We start from the raw sequence: 21,456 nt of genomic DNA on the forward strand, positions 1-21,456 counted from the left end.
TTTTTGGATTCAAGTGTAGTGGTGCATTGAAGTGAGATTGTTTGTATATAAGTTTTTTGTTAGTATTCGAAAGCAAACAAGTTTTTACTCTGTTAGAAAAGGTTGGTTATTTGATTTACAAGATTATATTCCGTTCCTCCTCTTTTGCACCATTTGGACTTGGCCATCATCACCACAACAAAAAAGCTTTTCCTCCTCATCACGGCTAAATTTCAGGTGGATGCATCGTTGTCACATTCTCTCTACTCTTCATCCCTCCCTCTCTTCACCCTATCTCACCAACGACGTCGGTGACATCTAGAGTTGAGGAATATCTTAATTGTCAGCAAGTCTGCGTGAGCTCCAAATATCTTCTCCTTTAAAAATATCTATTTCTAATATTTCACTCATTATTAATTATTGTATCTGATGATGTATTCATAAGATATGGTAGGCATGAATACTAAACTATGACAGTAACAACAAACAACGACAAGTAATTAGGGCAACTCTAACGCGCAGACACAAATTGTGTGCGTGTGTCCATTTGGATCGAAACAGACATAAATCATGGCCCAATGCGGCGACGCAAACGGACCCAAATTTGGGCAGGGTTTGCGTCTGCGCGGACACGGAGCAGACGCACGCGACACCCACCCTAGTCCTCCCCTGGCCTGCCAGTCGATGGCACATTGGCCATCCCCCCCCTCTCCCACAGACATCCACCACACCCGGCCACCCCTCCCTCGCCGTCGTCGCCCAGTTCTGATGCCCAGGCCGCCGCCCGCACCCACATACCTCCGCAGCAGCACGCCACACCCGGCAACTGTTCTTGCTGGCGTTGGTGAACTATTTTCTCCGCCGCCGTAGCACCCCAACGTCCAGGCCACCCCTCGCCTTCGCTGCCGGCAGCAACGCTCCAAGCGCGGCTACTATGAGATTTAAATTTTATCTTTGAAATTTATTTGTGATAATTTAAATTTTATTTGATTTGTAAATCATGAGACTTTATTTGGTTGTGTAACTATAAGATATTTGTATTCGGTTGAATTATGTGAACTTTGGGCAAAAAAATTATATATACGCTAAAAGAGTAAAAACTGTGTCAGCGTATTGGATGCACTACCAATCAAAATGCGAACGGGCGAACAAAGCCGAAAATGCCGACCAAAGGACAAAAAATGGATAAAATTCATGGAGTTGCTCTTATATCAGTGCTTTGCAATCGGTGCTAGGGCTAGCACCTTCTGGTCGGTTAAGCCATTAAAAAAACCAATCCACAACAAGAAATCCCCACCGAGAAGCTCACCACTGCGTGGACTTTTATTCCACATCTCCATTCCTCCATAGCAGTGCTGCTCTTCTCCTCTTCTATCTATCCATCCATCCAGCGAGCCAAGGAACCCCATCTCCATCAGCGCTGCTCTTCTCCCATCTCCATCAGCGCTGCTCTTCTCCCATCTCCATCAGCGCTGCTCTTCTCTCTATCCGTGCTCCAGCCACACCACACCCACGCGCCCGTGGCTTCCACAGCCCACGACGTCGCGTTCCCCTCTCTCTTCCTTCACCGCGCGGTAAGCTCCTCCTCCCCGCCCCTGATACCCTCCTTTGGCGTTTGTTCCGTTCACCCCATCTCTCTCTCTCTTCTGATTTCCCAGGCCCGTTGACCCCATCTCTATGATTTCCCAGGCCGCATCGCCTGCGACCGATGGTTGCTTCGCGTTCGTCAGCCGGTTGCGGCGCGGGTTTGGCTGGGCCTGCACGCACGGGGCTGGATGGGCCTGTGACAGAGGCGCGGCAGCGATGGCCTGCTCAGGCTCGACCTCGGCGGCTGCTTGACGGGGCCGCGTGCCGACGCTCCGGCGCTCCGGATCGGCATGGATCCGCAGTGGCATCCTCCTCATCCTGATTCTCTCCATCGTCACCGGCACGGCCTCGGGGTCCGCGCTGGTGGGTGACAGGTGCGCAGCGGGCTCGCAGTCCCCATGCGGCGCCGGGATGCGCTGCGCCTCCTACTCCGCCACCTCGTCCACCCCGTTCGCCGCGGCGGCCTCCAACACCGCCGGTCTGCATACGAAGAAACAGAGGACACGCGAAAGGGATTTTTTTTACCGAATCGTTTTTCCCAGAGCCACTTACGTGGGAGTGCGGGTTCAATCTCCGGAAAAGAGAAGGGCCTTTTTGCAATAGTGCCACGATGGGTGTGCGGGAAAACTAAAGGCTCACATGATTACTAAAGGCTCACATGATTTTTTTTTGGCCCATATATGTATCCGTACGAAGGAGGCCCAGCACCCAGCAACAGACTTAAAATTGAGATCAACGTTTAGTACCACCTCGCCACCTCGTACGTGTTCAAAACTAATGGGAAAAGAAACTAATCGCGGGACGAAACCAAGAATATCACCTTGCTATATATATTTGTGGCTTTTTCCCTTCTGCTTTTTTTTCAATCCATCGAAAAACTTAAAAGTGCTCAAAAAAGGGAAAAAATGTTTGTGAATTCAAAAATCGTTGTACGAATTTGAAACATTGTTCGTGAGTTTGAAAAAAGTTCAGTAATTCCAAAAACATCGCAAATTTGAAAAACAATCATGGGTTTGAAAAAAAAAGTGTTAATTTTTAAGAAGTTTAAAAATTGAAAGAAATAATTTGTGAAATTTTTAAAAATAGTGATTTTTAAAAGTGTTTACGAATTTTGAAAAATGTTCATGCATTTTAAAAATATCGTTAATAAAAGAAACACGAATTTAAGAAATATTGGCGGACTTGAGAAATATAGAAGAATTAAAAAATTGCGAATATGGAAAAAATCACGAATCCGAAAAACATACATGAATGTGAAAACACTTTTACGGATTCAAAAAAATTCAGAAATTCAAAAAATGAGTATGAAATTAAAAAAATTCTGCATATTATGAAAAACTCGCAACGTCGGTAATAAATTCAGGGATTTGAAAATTGGTTGCTGATTTAAAATAAGTTTTTGAATTTTACAATTGTTCTCAAATTTTTTAAGTGTGAACTTGAAAGGAGATAAGAAATTAAAAAATCACATATATATAAAAAGGTTCATGGAGTTTGAAAAATGTTAGCAGATTTAAAAAGGACTATGAATTCTAAAAATGTTCACGGATGTAAAAAATGTTAATTTTTTGGTCAAAACCAGTCAAACATAGGGATGAAACTGATATAACTAGAGACGGGTTGATTTTTGTCCCGCTTTGCAAGTTTGAGGTTATACTACAAAGTATACGGTTTTGAGTTTGAGAATTGAGACAATTGAGAATTGTAATATAGACTTCTCCCTAAAAAATAAGTATATTGGATTGGACGTCGATCACGCACACGCGAGGCTGTTGCCTGTTGAGGAGTCGACGGCGACGACGACCCTCATGTCAACCAGTCTGTGCTCACGGGCAACCTCCTCTTGGCGGCCAAGTGGCTCGGCGACGCCGTGTACGTATAGGTGTCTCCTCCTCCTGGACTGTACACGAGGAGTCTCCTAAACCCACTGCGCGAACTTGTCGGCGATCTTTACCACGGGATCGACAGTCCTCAACAGTGGAAGGAGGAACTCCACCGCTGGCCAGAGAGCCTTCCTCCACTAATGGCGTGTGGTTACCTGCAATCTACGCATCAAGGTCGCACATGAACTGGGACAGGACAACCCAGAGGACGGTTTGCGGCATGAAGTCAATGAAGAACCTGGCGAAATTGGGGGCTCTGGGTTCCCCGAAAAGGAAGAATTTCTTATTGATATGAGTGTCATAAGTCAGGATGTCATAATATTGTTGTACAAAATACGGCTCAATTTAGTTAGACACATCAACTCTTTTTTTCGAAGGGCCTAGACACATCAACTTCTAGAAACCGTGTGAAACTTACAAGTTTAATTGAGAAGATGAAAGAGTGCACCCGCAAAGAAAAAGAGAGAGAAGATAAAAGACTGAACTCCGGACCATATAAATGCAGACAAGAACTCTTTTATATATTTGTACACCAATCCAAAGATACAAACACATACTTCCATCAAACGTCATAAAACAAAGTAGTAGACATATACACCACGGAAACATGACGCCCCTAACCAAAGCAAGTAACAGCTAGCTCCTCACGAACAAAGAACGCACACAATGAAAAACACATCATCGTAGCTTACATATAATCGTACGTGCATACTAGGACATGCTACATAGACATAGTCACGGAGTTCTTCATCATGGTTTAGCCTCCGTCTTCGGGTAGTGTGATTTGCCCTTTGGCCCCTCTGGTGCAGCTGGGTGTGGGACTTCAGGCTTAGACACCTCTAGTACGTCGATGTGAGGTACTTCAGGAATCTTTGGCATCTCATCTATTGCAGGGTGTGGTATCTCTGGTATCTCTGGCATCTTTGGCACCTCTGGCGTAGGAGGGTGTTCTAGCTCGGTCTTAGGTGCCTCAGGCGCAAGAAGGTGCGAGACTTCAGGTATCTTTGGCACCTCCGGTACAATCAGATGGGGCATTTCTGGTACAACATGGTGTGGCACTTCCGGCGTTGTAGGGTGTGGCACTTTGGGCATCTTGGGCACCTCTGGTACGTTTGGGTGTGGTAGTTCGGGCATCTTTGGCACCTCTGGCATGGTAGGGCGTGGCACCTAAGGTATCTTTGGCACTTCGGGCATCTTCCGCACCTCTGATACAATTGGGTGTGGCAGTTCGGGCATCTTCGATACCTCCGGCATGGTAAGGTGTGGCACTTCAGGCGTCTTTGGCATCTCAGGAACAACGGTATGTGGGATTTCAGGCTTCGGTTGCTCCATTGTGGTGGGGTGCGACGCTTCAGGCATCTTTGGCACCTCAGGCTTTGGTAGCTCTGGAACAGTAGGGTGCGGCAGCTCTGGCATCTTTGGAATGGTGGGGTACGGCATTTCTGGAATCTTCGGCACCTCATCCACAACTGGATGTGGCAGTTCAGGCATCTTCGACACCTCAGGCGCCGTAGGACTCGGCAGGTGCTCCTCCTGTGGCGCCTTCTCTTCAAGGTACCGTGCCGCGCTGATCATGCCAGTGCATGAGAGCAGCAGCGCCACGACGAAGGCAAGTGTGGGCACGGTGGTCTTCTTGGAATCCATGCTGAATTGTCTGCGCTTGTGCTCGTGTGTGTGTGTCAACTACTTCCTCCGTTCCTAAATATAAGTCTTTTTAAAGATTCCACTATGGTCTACATACAGAGCAAAATGAGTAAATCTACACTCTAAAATATGTCTATATACATCCGTATGTAGTTTGTAGTGGAATCCCTAAAAAGACTTATATTTAGGAATAGAGGGAGTAGAACTAAGCTAGTTCTTTGTGTGGGATATCCATACGAGAGATGAGAAGGCCTGTATTTATAACACCTGCCCCAAAAGTGAAATCAGGCTTCATGTTCATTTTTGTCAGTGGCAGCTCATCTGCATCTCGCGGTGGTTGCTCAGTCTGGTCGCCGCATGTGATTTCCCGATCGGTGTCTGTGTGTGGTTTAATTAGTTGGGAATACTGAGACGTGGGTGACCTAATTGGTGTGTATGCGCAAGTATCATGAATACACGTGTCCATATAGCGGACGTTGGCGAGGCGGAGTCGCACTCTCCGGTGATGTGTATGGTGCACAGCCACCCCGGGTGCCGCAACCGGTTATGGTGGACGTAGCCGGCTCAATCCATCATCGATCCCACATCCACCGGAGACGTGCAGGCGACAGGCTCCGACGAGGAAGAGTAGCGCATGGGAGATGGCGGCAACTCGTGTCCTGTTAGCCGGTATGTGTCCCATCTTCTATTGTACCTCGCCAGCGACCGGAGCAACACTTCGAAGGGCGCAGCCGGCCGCCAGACAAGGTTCCGGCAGAGCCGGGCGAGCTCTACTTAGATTAGGTTTGATGTTGCATGTAATATGGATTTGATGATTTGAAAATGGAGTATCTGGTTGTAGAATCGAATGTTTGTGTGCTGACCTGTAAGTATGCGGACGTCCGCAAGCGATTGGGGACCGGATTTTGGTACTTGCGTTTTTTTAAGCAACCATATATTTTATTAGACAATCTGTTTACAAAGATTACACATATGGTCACCATACGAGACAAACATGCTTGTCAAGCAATTTTGCACAAAGAATTCCACAACAAGTGAAATTAATATTCCAACCTTGGAAAAACTTGTGCCTCGCCGAAACGTAGTCCACAAACATCCTCCGCCACCACCATGGCAACACCGGAAAAAGATGAGAACAGCCGCCATACCAAGATCTGGGAGAGCACCATCGCATACAAAGATGTTTTTCGAGCCGATGAAGCGGGTCGCCGCAAACTACGAAACCGAGTCTTTGTGGCATGTAGGCCAGGGATCTTCCCGGTGGTCACCAGATCTCGACGTCGTCAACTTCATCCGAAGTAGTCGAAGAAGAGGAAGGTCGCCGCCTGACGTCGTCCACGCACCCAACTGTAAGACAGTAAACACAACTATAGCAGCTGACACGAACGCCACCCGTGAGAGCGCCGACGGCCGACCACCAGACACGAACCTCGCTGGATCCAAAGATCGACGAGACGATCGGGCCACCTGCCCCTCGTCGCCACTGGTTGGAATGACGCCGAGATGGAGGAAGAGCAAAGGCAAATTATTCCGACGAGGCGCCATCTCCTCCATGGAAGCCGCGCCCCAAGAAAACACTACACCAACCCTAAACACAAGTCGGAGCCGAAGCACCAGGGTCCCCACCCCCTCCCGTCGCCGAAGCGACGGATGGAGTAGGCAGGGACCGGCGGGCAGCGGATTGGAGGCCGGTAAAGTTCGGGGCAGAAGGACCGCCCGGATCCTCTTTTCTCGGAGGGAAACAACGTGGACTGGTACTTGCCGTTTGTAGATGCTCTGAAGCAGATATGAGAAAGGGAGCTAAGGTGGGACTGTTTTTTTCTTGTTTTTTGACATCAAATTTTAACATGGATGACGGGGAGGTGGGGTCGTTCGATGGGAGGGAGGAGATCGACGAAGGTAACCTGGGGGTTTCCTTTTAATGTTAGAGATTTGCAAAATATAAGATTTTATTTTTGTATTAGGAAAAATTGTAACTGTGATTCAACAGTAGAGTTAATAGTAATAGATAATAAATGTTGCATGGGATTGGCAATTTTTAGTATTGAGGAATATTTGATTTTAGTTTGGAAGGTTATTAAGAAAAATCTTTTGTCTATGTTTTAGAAAAAGTGATAGCACATATATGGTGTGATTTTTGAATTTTTTATTACTAATATTTACATGATTTAGTTGAATCAGCACCTATCACGAAAAATCAGAGTTGAGAGGTGAGGCGAAAATTAACCATGTAGCGTGCTCGGTTTTCGACAGGACTTGGTTTCCCTATTTGAATGTTACTGTTTATTTAAATGGAAGGTTATTGGGTGGATTAGGGTGGGCCAATCAGGGGGCGGAGAGATTAGCAGTAGGAATTAGGTGGGTTGGAGTCTTGCATGCACATCCCGTGCACACACATACCTTATTCATGTGGTGAGACCCGATCAGAGAAGCCTGTCGGTTGAGCGGTCGAGCTTTGATGAATTCGCTCGTTGGAGCGCCGGGGCTTGAAAGAGCTTTTTCGGCACACACATACCTTATTCATGTGGTGGGACCCGATCAGAGAAGCCTGTCGATTGAGCGGTCGGGCTTTGATGGATTCGCTAGTTGAAGCGCGGGGGCTTGAAAGAGCTTTTTCCAGGATTAGAGTTGTGCATGCACATCCCATGCACACACATACCATATTTACGTGGTGGGACCCCATCAAAGAAGCTTGTCGGTTGAGCGGTCAAGCTTTGATGAATTTGCTCGTTGGAGTGCACGGGTTTGAAAGAACTTTTCTGGGATTAGAGTCCTGCATGCACATCCGTGCACACACATACCTTATTTATGTGGTGGGACCCGATCAGAGAAGCTTGTCGGTTGAGCGGTCAAGCTTTGATGAATTCGCTCGTTGGAGCGTGCGGACTTGAAAGAGCTTTTCCAGGATTAGAGTCCTGCATGCACATCCCGTGCACACACATACCATATTTACATGGTGGGACCCGATCAGAGAAGCTTGTCGGTTGAACGGTCGAGCTTTGATGAATTCGCTCGGTGGAGCGCGCGGGCTTGAAAGAGCTTTTCCGGGATTAGAGTCCTGCATGCACATACCGTGCACACACATACCGTATTCATGTGGTGGGACCCAATCAGAGAAGCCTGTCGGTTGAGCGGTCGAGCTTTGATGAATTCGCTCGTTGGAGCGTGCGGGCTTGAAAGAGTTTTTCCGAGATTACACTTCTGCATGCACATCCCGTGCACATACATACCTTATTCACGTGGTGGGACCCGATCAGAAAAGCATGTCGGTTGAGCGTTCGAGCTTTGATGAATTCGCTTGTTGGAGCGTGCGGGCTTGAAAGAGTTTTTCCGAGAATAGAGTTCTGCATACACAACCCGTGCAGATACATACCTTATTCACGTGGTGGGACCCCATCAGAAAAGCATGTCGATTGAGCGGTCAAGCTTTGATGAATTCGCTTATTGAAGCGTGCGGGCTTGAAAGAGTTTTTCTGAGATTAGAGTTCTGCATGCACAACCGGTGCACATATATACCTTATTCACATAGTGGGACCCGATCAAAAAAGCCTGCCAGTTGAGCGGTCGAGCTTTTATGAATTCTCGTTGAAGCGCGGGGGCTTGAAAGAGTTCTTTGGGGATTAGAAACACACAAGAAAAACATGTACGATTCCGTCCAAACTTTCCGATTTATGATCAACGAATGGCAGTCATCAACGATTTTATCTTGCGTCGTTAAAGACACTAAAGCGCTCGCTAGCTAGATCTGATTGACTTGGTAAAGACTGCAAAAGCAAAAAAAATTGATATATTTCCATGTAGTATTACTCTTTTTTTTCAGTTTATAAGGCGTGCGCATACCTTTAGGTCGTCAATTTGACCAACCTAATACAAGTCAAATATTACAAAAAATATACCAATATAAACTTCATATGTTCTATTTTCGAACGGTATAATTTTGGGAAACCTTTCCACACGGCGCACCGGCCGAATCGTCGGGCTGGTCGCACCGCTCGCTTTCTCTGCAAGTAGGCCCACCACCGAACGACCATCTCCCGTATTACCTTATCTCTTTAGGGACAACACCATCCACTCATTCTTCGCTCGTGCATCTCTACCGCAACCTCCTCCGCTCGCCCTTTTTCTCCCTCTCTGTAGATGCTTGCGCCTCCCCCACCGGCGACCGGCTGTGCCACCAGCCATGGCCACCGCGCCTCCCCCACCATGGCTGCCCCCACCCCGCCCCCTCACCCCCCAACCAGCGACCAGCACTGCAAACCAACACCCACCGGTGCTGCCGATGGCGGCGAGAAGTGATGGAGAGCCGCGGCGGCCGGCGTTGAGGCGTTGCAACCACGGCGACAAGTGATGGAGATCCAGCATTTTCTTTTCTTGGAAGCAGCCCCAATTTTTGCTGCCAACGCCCTTGATTTTTGATGGAACCAGTGTAAGATTTTGCTACAACCACGTTCTTTTTTTATGGAACCAACTCAAAATTTTGCTGCCATGTTATTTGCTTTTTGGTACAACCGGTTTTCAATTTTGCTACCACCATCTTCAGTTCTTGCTGGAACCAATCAATTTTTTTGCTACCACCATGTTCGTTTCTTTTTCGTGGAACCAACCCAAAATTTTGCTACCATGTCATTTGTTTTTGGTACAACCACTGTACATTTTTGCTACAACCAACCTCGGTTTTTGTTGGAACCAATCAAATATTTTGCTACCATGTTTTTTTGGGGGGAACCAGTGCATCAATTTCTTTGCTACCACCGTTTGAGTTTTTGCTACAACCAATGTTCTCAATTGCTACATCCAACATGCATCAGTGTCATGTAATTTGCTGGAACCAGCAAACATTCTTGCTCAAAGCGGCATGATTTTTTGTTGGAACCGGTGTTTCTTTTTGTTGGAACTAGCTAATTTTTTTGCTACAAATCTACTACCGAAGTTTTTGTGCTGTTGAGATTTTTGCTGGAACCATCATTATTTTTTGCTGGAACCGGCACGGGAGGTTTTTGTTGCTTTTTTTGCTAGACATGGCGGTGCAAGTTCACAATGGGGGCGAGCCGGAGACGGGGACGCCGGGGATGCTCCAACCATGAATGACAGCGCGCTGGAACCCTCCTGTGTTCGAGCTGCAACCATGACGAGCAGAGGGAGCCAAGGCAAGTGCCAGACACAACTGTCAGGCAAGCGGCAGGCGAGCGCGGGTGACGGGCGCGGTGTCGCGGTGGCAAGCAAGATCGCAGGCGGCCGGCGAGCCAACTGATCCGGCATGTGCGCACGCTGTCCTTTTTTTCTTGTTTCCTGTGCGTGTTTTTTCTGTGTGTTTGACTTCTAAAACAAAGCAATCAGACGGTTGGGAACGGATGTATCGGGCGGCTGGGGCTTGACCGGCCCAACAGTTCGGCCGGTGCGCCGGCGCCTATAAACGTCCTATAATTTTTGTGTTATATAGTTTATATTAGAATGATTGACAATCTAGATATACACGCAAGACTTGTAAACTGAGACGAAGGGAGTTCTTATCTTCCTCATCGCTGGTAAAATAGTCATTCCAACTGTTCCTTACTTAATCCATTCTATTCGTTGCCTGCATAAATACACGCCGCCGACTGGTGCGACATGATAGTCACGGTGAGGTGAGTAGAGTACGACGACAGTCATATGTCGATGGATCCTCATGTAGTTCTACTTCTCACCCTCATCCTCCTCCTGGGTACCGGAGACGGCAGCCTCGCCGTCGGCACTCCGTCCGCGATCATCAGAAGGACATGCGCGGCTGTCGGCCGAACCGGCCCGGGAGTGGGTTACGACTCCTGCATGGACGCGCTCTCGGGCGACCCGGCCGCCGCGGCCGCCAAGGACGCACGGGAGCTCGCCGTCGTCGCCACCAAACTCACAGTGGCCAACGTCACGTCGACGGTGCTCGTCCTCGACGACCTCGTCTGTAACCTCGGGGAGTGCCTCCGCTCCTACAGGGACATGAACGAGACCCTGGAGGGCGCGCTCGGTGACCTAGCTGCTGGGCGCCTCAAAGCGGCGTCCGACAAACTGCAGCATGCCTCCTTCGCGCCCAGCGACTGCGACATCCTCTTGTTCGAGGGGAGCGCGGAGAAGAACCCGATGAGCGAGGAGAACAACGACGCCGTGTGGCTGTCCCGACTGGCGTATGTGATTGCTAGCTTGTAGGCGCCGATCCTCGGCTCCGACGTCAAGTTTAATTCTTGCCTCACGCGGCTTATTAATCTAGCTACGTAGCTAGCTGGTGGTTGATTTCCATTTGCTCGAGCGGTCGCATAAAATGGAATTGCCATTTGTTGTCCAACGTGTGCGATGTCATTTCCACTAGTAGAGTGTCCGTTGCCACAGGCGACAAGCATGTAAGTTTTTATATATAGGTTGCATCCGATATTAATAAATTTAGGCTCACTTATAAATCACTTGTTGATGATTATTCTCGGGAATTTACTATTTAATGTATGTGATATTGTTCACTATAAAAATATGTTACATTTCTCTAGGAGCAAATAGTTGATTTCCCTTTATATGAAAAACAACCAACTTTTCTATAAAAAACAGGTCATCCCTCTCACACCCTCGCTGCACGGACACAAGCCTTTACTCACATCTCACTCAACTCGCACAGGTCGACACCCCATGTCTCCTCGCCACGGCGTCGCCACCGCCATATCTCCTCACCACGATGTCGCTATCGCCGTCTCTCTCCTCATCATGGCTTGGATCTGCTGCCACCCCTCCACGCTCACCGCCGCCTCCTATCCCCTCCACCGTGATGTCACCCGTCCCCTCCACTCCCTGCCATGGTTTACAATTTCGGCCGGATTCGGTTAGCAGCCGTTAGCACATCTGGCGCGGTGAGCAGCCGGATCCGTTGTCAGCCGGGAGGTGCAGAAGGGTCACCCTCACTAGTGTAGAACCGGGCTTTAGCGCCGGTTCGTAAGGGCCTTTAGTGTCGGTTCTGCAACCGGCACTAAAGAGTGGAGACTAAAGCCCCCTGTTGGGAATCGTAGCATAATATTAAAATTTTCCTACGCTCACCGAGATCCATCTATGGAGTATACTAGCAACGAGGGGAAAGGAGTGCATCTACATACCCTTGTAGATCGCGAGCAGAAGCGTTCCAATGAACGTGGATGACGGAGTCGTACTCGCCGTGATTCAAATCACCGATGACCGAGTGCCGAACGGACGGCACCTCCGCGTTCAACACACGTACGGTGCAGCGACGTCTCCTCCTTCTTGATCCAGCAAGGGGAAAGGAGAGGTTGATGGAGATCCAGCAGCACGACGGCATGGTGGTGGATGTAGCGGGATGTCGGCAGGGCTTCGCCGAGCTTCTGCGAGAGAGAGAGGTGTAGCAGGGGAGGAGGGAGGCGCCCAAGGCTGTAATCCTACTGCCCTCCCTCCCCCCTTATATAGGCCCCCTGGGAAGGGGGGGCGCCGGCCAAGATCCCATCAAGGGAGGGGCGGCGGCCAAGGGGGGAGACTTGCCCCCCAAGGCAAGTGGGGCGCCCCCCTACCCTAGGGTTTCCAACCCTAGGCGCAGGGGGGAGGCCCATGGGGGGCGCCCCAGCCCACTAGGGGCTGGTTCCCTTCCCACTTCAGCCCATGGGGCCCTCCGGGATAGGTGGCCCCACACGGTGGACCCCCGGGACCCTTCCGGTGGTCCCGGTACAATACCGATAACCCCCGAAACTTTTCCCGGTGGCCGAAACTTGACTTCCTATATATAATTCTTCACCTCCGGACCATTCCGAAACTCTCGTGACGTCCGGGATCTCATCCGGGACTCCGAACAACTTTCGGGTTTCCGCATACTCATATCTCTACAACCCTAGCGTCACCGAACCTTAAGTGTGTAGACCCTACGGGTTCGGGAGACATGCAGACATGACCGAGACGCCTCTCCGGTCAATAACCAACAGCGGGATCTGGATACCCATGTTGGCTCCCACATGTTCCACGATGATCTCATCGGATGAACCACGATGTCGAGGATTCAATCAATCCCGTATACAATTCCCTTTGTCAATCGGTATGTTACTTGCCCGAGATTCGATCGTCGGTATCCCAATACCTTGTTCAATCTCGTTACCGGCAAGTCTCTTTACTCGTACCGCAATGCATGATCCCGTGACTAACGCCTTAGTCACATTGAGCTCATTATGATGATGCATTACCGAGTGGGCCCAGAGATACCTCTCCGTCACACGGAGTGACAAATCCCAGTCTCGATCCGTGCCAACCCAACAGACACTTTCGGAGATACCCGTAGTGCACCTTTATAGTCACCCAGTTACGTTGTGACGTTTGGCACACCCAAAGCACTCCTACGGTATCCGGGAGTTGCACGATCTCATGGTCTAAGGAAAAGATACTTGACATTGGAAAAGCTCTAGCAAACCAAACTACACGATCTTTTATGCTATGCTTAGGATTGGGTCTTGTCCATCACATCATTCTCCTAATGATGTGATCCCGTTATCAATGACATCCAATGTCCATAGTCAGGAAACCATGACTATCTGTTGATCAACAAGCTAGTCAACTAGAGGCTTACTAGGGACACGTTGTGGTCTATGTATTCACACATGTATTACGATTTTCGGATAACACAATTATAGCATGAACAATAGACAATTATCATGAACAAAGAAATATAATAATAACCATTTATTATTGCCTCTAGGGCATATTTCCAACAGTCTCCCACTTGCACTAGAGTCAATAATCTAGTTACATTGTGATGAATCGAACACCCATTGCGTCCTGGTGTTGATCATGTTTTGCTCTAGGGAGAGGTTTAGTCAACGGATCTGCTACATTCAGGTCCGTATGTACTTTACAAATATCTATGTCTCCATTTTGAACACTTTCACGAATGGAGTTGAAGCGACGCTTGATATGCCTGGTCTTCCCGTGAAACCTGGGCTCCTTCGCAAGGGCAATAGCTCCAGTGTTGTCACAGAAGAGAGTCATCAGGCCCGATGCATTGGGAATCACCCCTAGGTCGGTAATGAACTCCTTCATCCAGACTGCTTCCTGTGCTGCCTCCGAGGCCGCCATGTACTCCGCTTCACATGTAGATCCCGCCACGACGCTTTGCTTGCAACTGCACCAGCTTACTGCTCCTCCATTCAAAATATACACGTATCCGGTTTGTGACTTCGAGTCATCCAGATCTGTGTCGAAGCTAGCGTCGACGTAACCCTTTACGACGAGCTCTTCGTCACCTCCATAAACGAGAAACATATCCTTAGTCCTCTTCAGGTACTTCAGGATATTCTTGACCGCTGTCCAGTGTTCCATGCCGGGATTACTTTGGTACCTTCCTACCAAACTTACGACAAGGTTTACATCAGGTCTGGTACACAGCATGGCATACATAATAGACCCTATGGCCGAGGCATAGGGGATGACACTCATCTTTTCTATATCTTCTGCCGTGGTCGGGCATTGAGCCATGCTCAATTGCACACCTTGCAATACAGGCAAGAACCCTTTCTTGGACTGATCCATATTGAACTTCTTCAATATCTTGTCAAGGTATGTACTCTGTGAAAGACCAATGAGGCGTCTTGATCTATCTCTATTGATCTTGATGCCTAATATATAAGCAGCTTCTCCAAGGTCCTTCATTGAAAAACACTTATTCAAATAGGCCTTTATACTTTCCAAGAATTCTATATCATTTCCCATCAATAGTATGTCATCCACATATAATATGAGAAATGCTACAGAGCTCCCACTCACTTTCTTGTAAACACAGGCTTCTCCATAAGTCTGTGTAAACCCAAACGCTTTGATCATCTCATCAAAGCGAATGTTCCAACTCCGAGATGCTTGCACCAGCCCATAGATTGAGCGCTGGAGCTTGCATACTTTGTTAGCATTCTTAGGATCGACAAAACCTTCCGGCTGCATCATATACAACTCTTCCTTAAGGAAGCCGTTAAGGAATGCCGTTTTGACGTCCATCTGCCATATCTCATAATCATAGTATGCGGCAATTGCTAACATGATTCGGACGGACTTCAGCTTCGCTACGGGTGAGAAAGTCTCATCGTAGTCAACCCCTTGAACTTGTCGATAACCCTTAGCGAGAAGTCGAGCCTTATAGATGGTCACATTACCATCCGCGTCTGTCTTCTTCTTAAAGATCCATTTGTTTTCTATGGCTCGCCGATCATCGGGCAAGTCAGTCAAAGTCCATACTTCGTTTTCATACATGGATCATATCTCGGATTTCATGGCTTCTATCCATTTGTCGGAATCCGGGCCCGCCATCGCTTCTTCATAGTTCAAAGGTTCACCGTTGTCTAACAACATGATTTCCAGGACAGGGTTGCCGTACCACTCTGGTGCGGAACGTGTCCTTGTGGACCTGCGAAGTTCAGTAGTAACTTGATCCGAAGCTTCATGATCATCATCATTAACTTCCTCCCCAGTCGGTGTAGGCACCACAGGAACATTTTCCCGCGCTGCGCTAATTTCCGGCACGGAAGGGGTGACTATCACCTCATCAAGTTCCACTTTTCTCCCACTCAATTCTTTCGAGAGAAACTCCTTCTCCAGAAAGGACCCGTTCTTGGCAACGAAGATCTTGCCTTCGGATCTGAGGTAGAAGGTATACCCAATCATCACGTGGTGCTTCGAAACAACGAACCTTCGCAACGGTGCACAGTTAGGGGGAACACTTTTCTTGAAATTATCATAAGGGATCATCTTACTTACTACCGTCGTTCTAAGCAAATAAGATGCAAAACATGATAAACATCACATGCAATCAAATAGTGACATGATATGGCCAATATCATTATGCTCCTTTGATCTCCATCTTCGGGGCACCATGATCATCTTCGTCACCGGCATGACACCATGATCTCCATCATCATGATCTCCATCATTGTGTCTTCATGAAGTCGTCACGCCAACGATTACTTCTACTTCTATGGCTAACGCGTTTAGCAACAAAGTAAAGTAATTTACATGGCGTTATTCAATGACACGCGGGTCATACAAAATAATAAAGACAACTCCTATGGCTCCTGCCGGTTGTCATACTCATCGACATGCAAGTCGTGATTCCTATTACAAGAATATGATCAATCTCATACATCACATGTATCATTCATCACATCTTCGGCCATATCACATCACATAGCACTTGCTGCAAAAACAAGTTAGACGTCCTCTAATTGTTGTTGCAAGTTTTTACGTGGCTTGTATAGGTTTCTAGAAGAACGTTTCTTACCTACGTAAAACCACAACGTGATTTGCCAATTTCTATTTACCCTTCGTAAGGACCCTTTTCATCGAATCCGTTCCGACTAAAGTAGGAGAGACAGACACCCGCTAGCCACCTTATGCAACTAGTGCATGTCAGTCGGTGGAACCTGACTCACGTAAGCGTACGTGTAAGGTCGGTCCGGGCCGCTTCATCCTACAATACCGCCGAAACAAGATACGACTAGTAGCGGCAAGAAGAATTGGCAACATCAACGCCCACAACTGCTTTGTGTTCTACTCGTGCATAGTAACTACGCATAGGCCTGGCTCATGATGCCACTGTTGGGAATCGTAGCATAATTTTAAAATTTTCCTACGCTCACCAAGATCCATCTATGGAGTATACTAGCAACGAGGGGAAAGGAGTGCATCTACATACCCTTGTAGATCGCGAGCAGAAGCGTTCCAATGAACGTGGATGACGGAGTCGTACTCGCCGTGATTCAAATCACCGATGACCGAGTGCCGAACGGACGGCACCTCCGCGTTCAACACACGTACGGTGCAGCGACGTCTCCTCCTTCTTGATCCAGCAAGGGGAAAGGAGAGGTTGATGGAGATCCAGCAGCACGACGGCGTGGTGGTGGATGTAGCGGGATGTCGGCAGGGCTTCGCCGAGCTTCTGCGAGAGAGAGAGGTGTAGCAGGGGAGGAGGGAGGCGCCCAAGGCTGTAATCCTACTGCCCTCCCTCCCCCCCTTTATATAGGCCCCCTGGGAAGGGGGGCGCCGGCCAAGATCCCATCAAGGGAGGGGCGGCGGCCAAGGGGGGAGACTTGCCCCCCAAGGCAAGTGGGGCGCCCCCCCCCCACCCTAGGGTTTCCAACCCTAGGCGCAGGGGGGAGGCCCATGGGGGGCGCCCCAGCCCACTAGGGGCTGGTTGCCTTCCCACTTCAGCCCATGGGGCCCCGGGATAGGTGGCCCCACCCGGTGGACCCCCGAGACCCTTCCGGTGGTCCCGGTACAATACCGATAACCCCCGAAACTTTTCCCGGTGGCCGAAACTTGACTTCCTATATATAATTCTTCACCTCCGGACCATTCCGGAACTCCTCGTGACGTCCGGGATCTCATCCGGGACTCCGAACAACTTTCGGGTTTCCGCATACTCATATCTCTACAACCCTAGCGTCACCGAACCTTAAGTGTGTAGACCCTATGGGTTCAGGAGACATGCAGACATGACCGAGACGCCTCTCCGGTCAATAACCAACAACGGGATCTGGATACCCATGTTGGCTCCCACATGTTCCACGATGATCTCATCGGATGAACCACGATGTCGAGGATTCAATCAATCCCGTATACAATTCCCTTTGTCAATCGGTATGTTACTTGCCCGAGATTCGATCGTCGGTATCCCAATACCTTGTTCAATCTCGTTACCGGCAAGTCTCTTTACTCGTACCGCAATGCATGATCCCGTGACTAACGCCTTAGTCACATTGAGCTCATTATGATGATGCATTACCGAGTGGGCCCAGAGATACCTCTCCGTCACACGGAGTGACAAATCCCAGTCTCGATCCGTGCCAACCCAACAGACACTTTCGGAGATACCCGTAGTGCACCTTTATAGTCACCCAGTTACGTTGTGACGTTTGGCACACCCAAAGCACTCCTACGGTATCCGGGAGTTGCACGATCTCATGGTCTAAGGAAAAGATACTTGACATTGGAAAAGCTCTAGCAAACCAAACTACATGATCTTTTATGCTATGCTTAGGATTGGGTCTTGTCCATCACATCATTCTCCTAATGATGTGATCCCGTTATCAATGACATCCAATGTCCATAGTCAGGAAACCATGACTATCTGTTGATCAACAAGCTAGTCAACTAGAGGCTTACTAGGGACACGTTGTGGTCTATGTATTCAGACATGTATTACGATTTCCGGATAACACAATTATAGCATGAACAATAGACAATTATCATGAACAAAGAAATATAATAATAACCATTTATTATTGCCTCTAGGGCATAGTTCCCCCACACCCCCCCTTTAGTACCGGTTCATCACGAACCGGCGCTAAAGTGCCACCACGTGGCACGAGCCAGGCCCGGGTGCGTGTAGGACATTAGTACGGTTGGTAACACCAACCGGTACTAAATGTTTGGGGGTGTTTTGGTATTATTTTTTATTTTTCCTTTAATTTTGTGTTTTTTATTTAATTTAGTGATTATTTTAGTTGTTAAATCATTAGGTGAAAGTAGCGCAGATTAGTTTCGACTGGGTGCATGTGGATCCTAGCTAAGTGATCAAGTATATGCCATATCCATATTATACTTGATCACCTATAATTAAGTGATCAAGTATAATATGGATATGGCATATACTTGATCACTTAGCTAGGATCCATCCAGCTGAAACTAATCTGCGGTTTCTTTTATAAATGATATAATAACTCATCATCATCATCATCATATTTATATAAAAACTCTTGCATCGTATCATCAACAACAGTAAATTAGCTAGCTAAAAATCATCATAGTCGTCATTACCACTGTTTAATCATCATAGTCATTACCGCTATCTAATCAGCACCAACACTAGCTTAAAAAAACATTCACTTGTACCAGAAGCAAAGATATCATCGAGTTCAACATGGTCATCATATTTTAAGCGTTCATAACACCACAAAAGCAAATCACCCTTTGAGATTAAGTTCAGGACGAAGAACACGGACATGAGAGGACAAAAGTACTAAGAGCATGAACTAGCTAAATCACTCCTGCTGCTCTCTCTCTCAGGTAAAATAGCATAGAACATGTATAGCTCTCCGGATTCATCATACTGGAGCATGCAGATGAACCTATCTCCTAATCGTGGGCTGCGCTTCTCATTGCTGCCCCCAAGTACTTCTCTGCTGGGATCGTTAACAATTTTGCTCCAATCTTTCACTATTAAGCATTCATCGCTGTTAGAAATCCTGAATGCACTCATGTGCAATGTAGGATATCTTGGCCGTAAGCTAACCATTGACATGTGACCTTTAGTCTCGATCCACTGAGGCACAACTGTCATCGGGAGTCCCTGTTGAAGAACATCGTATAGTAATTAATATACTTAGCAATGAAAGTTTAGCAAAAAAATAATGTATGCAAAAGATGCACTAAGGACAAATAGTAAAAATCTTACCATCTTTCTTAAATAGATGTGACCGTAGTTCAATACGATCACTATTGGTCGCACGTTTTGAGTACTAACATTTCTAACTGCAGGAAGAAAATTTGTCTTAACAGTATGAAGATCCTCAAGCCATGAAACATAATGACTTATCTCCTCGCAGTTTAGTTCAGCTCCGGAACAGTAGTAGGTCCTGTCTACCAAGCGTCGGACATGTTTGCTTGAATGAAAATAAGCTGTCAATAGAAATTAGTTGTCAACTATTTTTGAATAAACAATATCAAAGACATAAATATGGTTGAGAAACTCACATAATGGTAGAACTGGAGGCGTCTGCACATCGACCCAGATGTCTCTATTACCTTCAATATCATCTTCCGGACGAAAGGTGATAACCATATCAGGCTCAAATGCATAAGCCTTGCATAGTGCTTGCCAAGTTTTGCATTCAAAATAGGTGTACGTGTCTGCATTGTATAATTTGACGTTGAAAGTATAACCATGCTCGGTCTTCAGGTAAACTCTCTTTACCTCCATAGTTTCCATAGCACTGAAACCTATCTTATCCAAGACAAAAATTCTTGCATGGCAGGGGATGCGCTAGTAGAATAGTGAAAATTTAAAATTATAAGTTCAAGCAAATGAAGCATATATAAGTCATGCTTAATTATGAAAAAAGACTTGTCGTTGTGACTTACTGTATCCACTTCGAAGGTCTCATCCAGCTTGATGCTGAAGCGCCTATCATCAACAAGAAAATTTATGTCGCACAGGCCGCGCTGGTCTTCACAGTATTCGCACTTAATGAAATCTTTCTCGTCGTCAGACGACATTTCCTATGTTTATATAGGTGAAACATTAAACACTTACTAGTTCTATTAATTCAACTACTTCTATTAGTTCAACTAGTTCTATTAATTCAACTAATTCAAATAAAGTAGCTAGTTCTATATAGTAATATTTTAATTAGATCATCAAATCTCAGATATCTAAATTTTCTTACTAAAAATAAACTAGTCCTATTAATTCAACTAAGAATTTACTAAAAATAAACTAGATCTATTAATTATCTTACTAAAATATATAAAGTAGCTATATATATAGTAATATTTTAATTAGATCATCAAATCTCATATACCTAAATTTTCTTACTAAAAATAAACTAGTTCTACTAATTCAACTAGTTCAACTAAGCATTTACTAAAAATAAACTAGTTATATTAATTCAACTAATTCAAATAATCTCATATACCTAAATTTTCTTACTAAAAATAAACTTGTTCTATTAATTTTCATACTAAAAATAAACTAGTTATATTAATTCAACTAGTTCAAATCTCATATATATACCTAATTAATATCTAGCTAATTCATCTAAAATTGACATTAATATTTAACATCTTTTCCATATAATTCATCTAACATTAACATTTCTAACATTCTTATCTACGTAATTTATCTAACATTAATCTAAACATATGTGTGTGTGTGTACGAGCGGGGGGCGGCGGCGTACGGGCAGCGGCGCTCAACGGCGATGCGACGGGGACGGCGCGACGACGAGCGGCGGGCCGGGGGCGACGGCGCGATCGAGACGGCGATGTACGGAGTACGGGGCAGCGGCGACGGGCGGCGGGGGCGATGGCGGTGACGGCGACGACGGGCGGCGGGGGCGGCGGGGGCGGCGGGGCCTGCGAGGGCGGCGCGGCAGCGGCGGCGATGTCGCGCGAAGTAGTTGGAGAAGAAGTGGTGGTCGATGAAACTGAATTTTTCGTAAGTGCCATATATATAGGAGGGGCCTTTAGTACCGGTTCGTGGCGCCAACCGGTACTAAAGGCCAATTTTCGCCAGGCCAAGGGGCGGGAAACTGCCCCTTTAGTACCGGTTCGTGGCTCCAACCGGTACTAAAGGCCCCCTTTAGTACCGGTTGGAGCCACGATCC

The 21,456-nt window shown here is 47.1% G+C and overlaps 2 protein-coding genes across 2 annotated transcripts; one reads left to right on the forward strand and one right to left on the reverse strand.

The window, feature by feature from the left end:
• Positions 1 to 3,904: 3,904 nt before the first annotated feature.
• LOC109768804 (uncharacterized) lies at positions 3,905 to 5,308 on the reverse strand. The gene is given in 1 exon segment (XM_073508227.1): positions 3,905 to 5,308. A coding segment is annotated over 1 exon segment (894 nt). The 5' UTR covers positions 5,094 to 5,308; the 3' UTR covers positions 3,905 to 4,199.
• Positions 5,309 to 9,247: 3,939 nt separating this feature from the next.
• On the forward strand, positions 9,248 to 11,613 carry LOC109768811 (putative invertase inhibitor). Its single transcript, XM_073509555.1, has 2 exons — positions 9,248 to 9,519; positions 10,110 to 11,613. Exon 2 carries the CDS (start codon positions 10,743 to 10,745, stop codon positions 11,265 to 11,267), a length of 525 nt encoding a protein of 174 aa, XP_073365656.1. The 5' UTR covers positions 9,248 to 9,519; positions 10,110 to 10,742; the 3' UTR covers positions 11,268 to 11,613.
• Positions 11,614 to 21,456: the final 9,843 nt, after the last annotated feature.

Source organism: Aegilops tauschii, chromosome 2 (assembly GCF_002575655.3).
Source record: "Aegilops tauschii subsp. strangulata cultivar AL8/78 chromosome 2, Aet v6.0, whole genome shotgun sequence".
Taxonomy (NCBI): domain Eukaryota; kingdom Viridiplantae; phylum Streptophyta; class Magnoliopsida; order Poales; family Poaceae; genus Aegilops; species Aegilops tauschii.

Bases quoted from the DNA above. Each gene is read 5' to 3' on its own strand.
- LOC109768811 (XM_073509555.1), top strand. From the start codon at position 10,743: ATGTCGATGGATCCTCATGTAGTTCTACTTCTCACCCTCATCCTCCTC.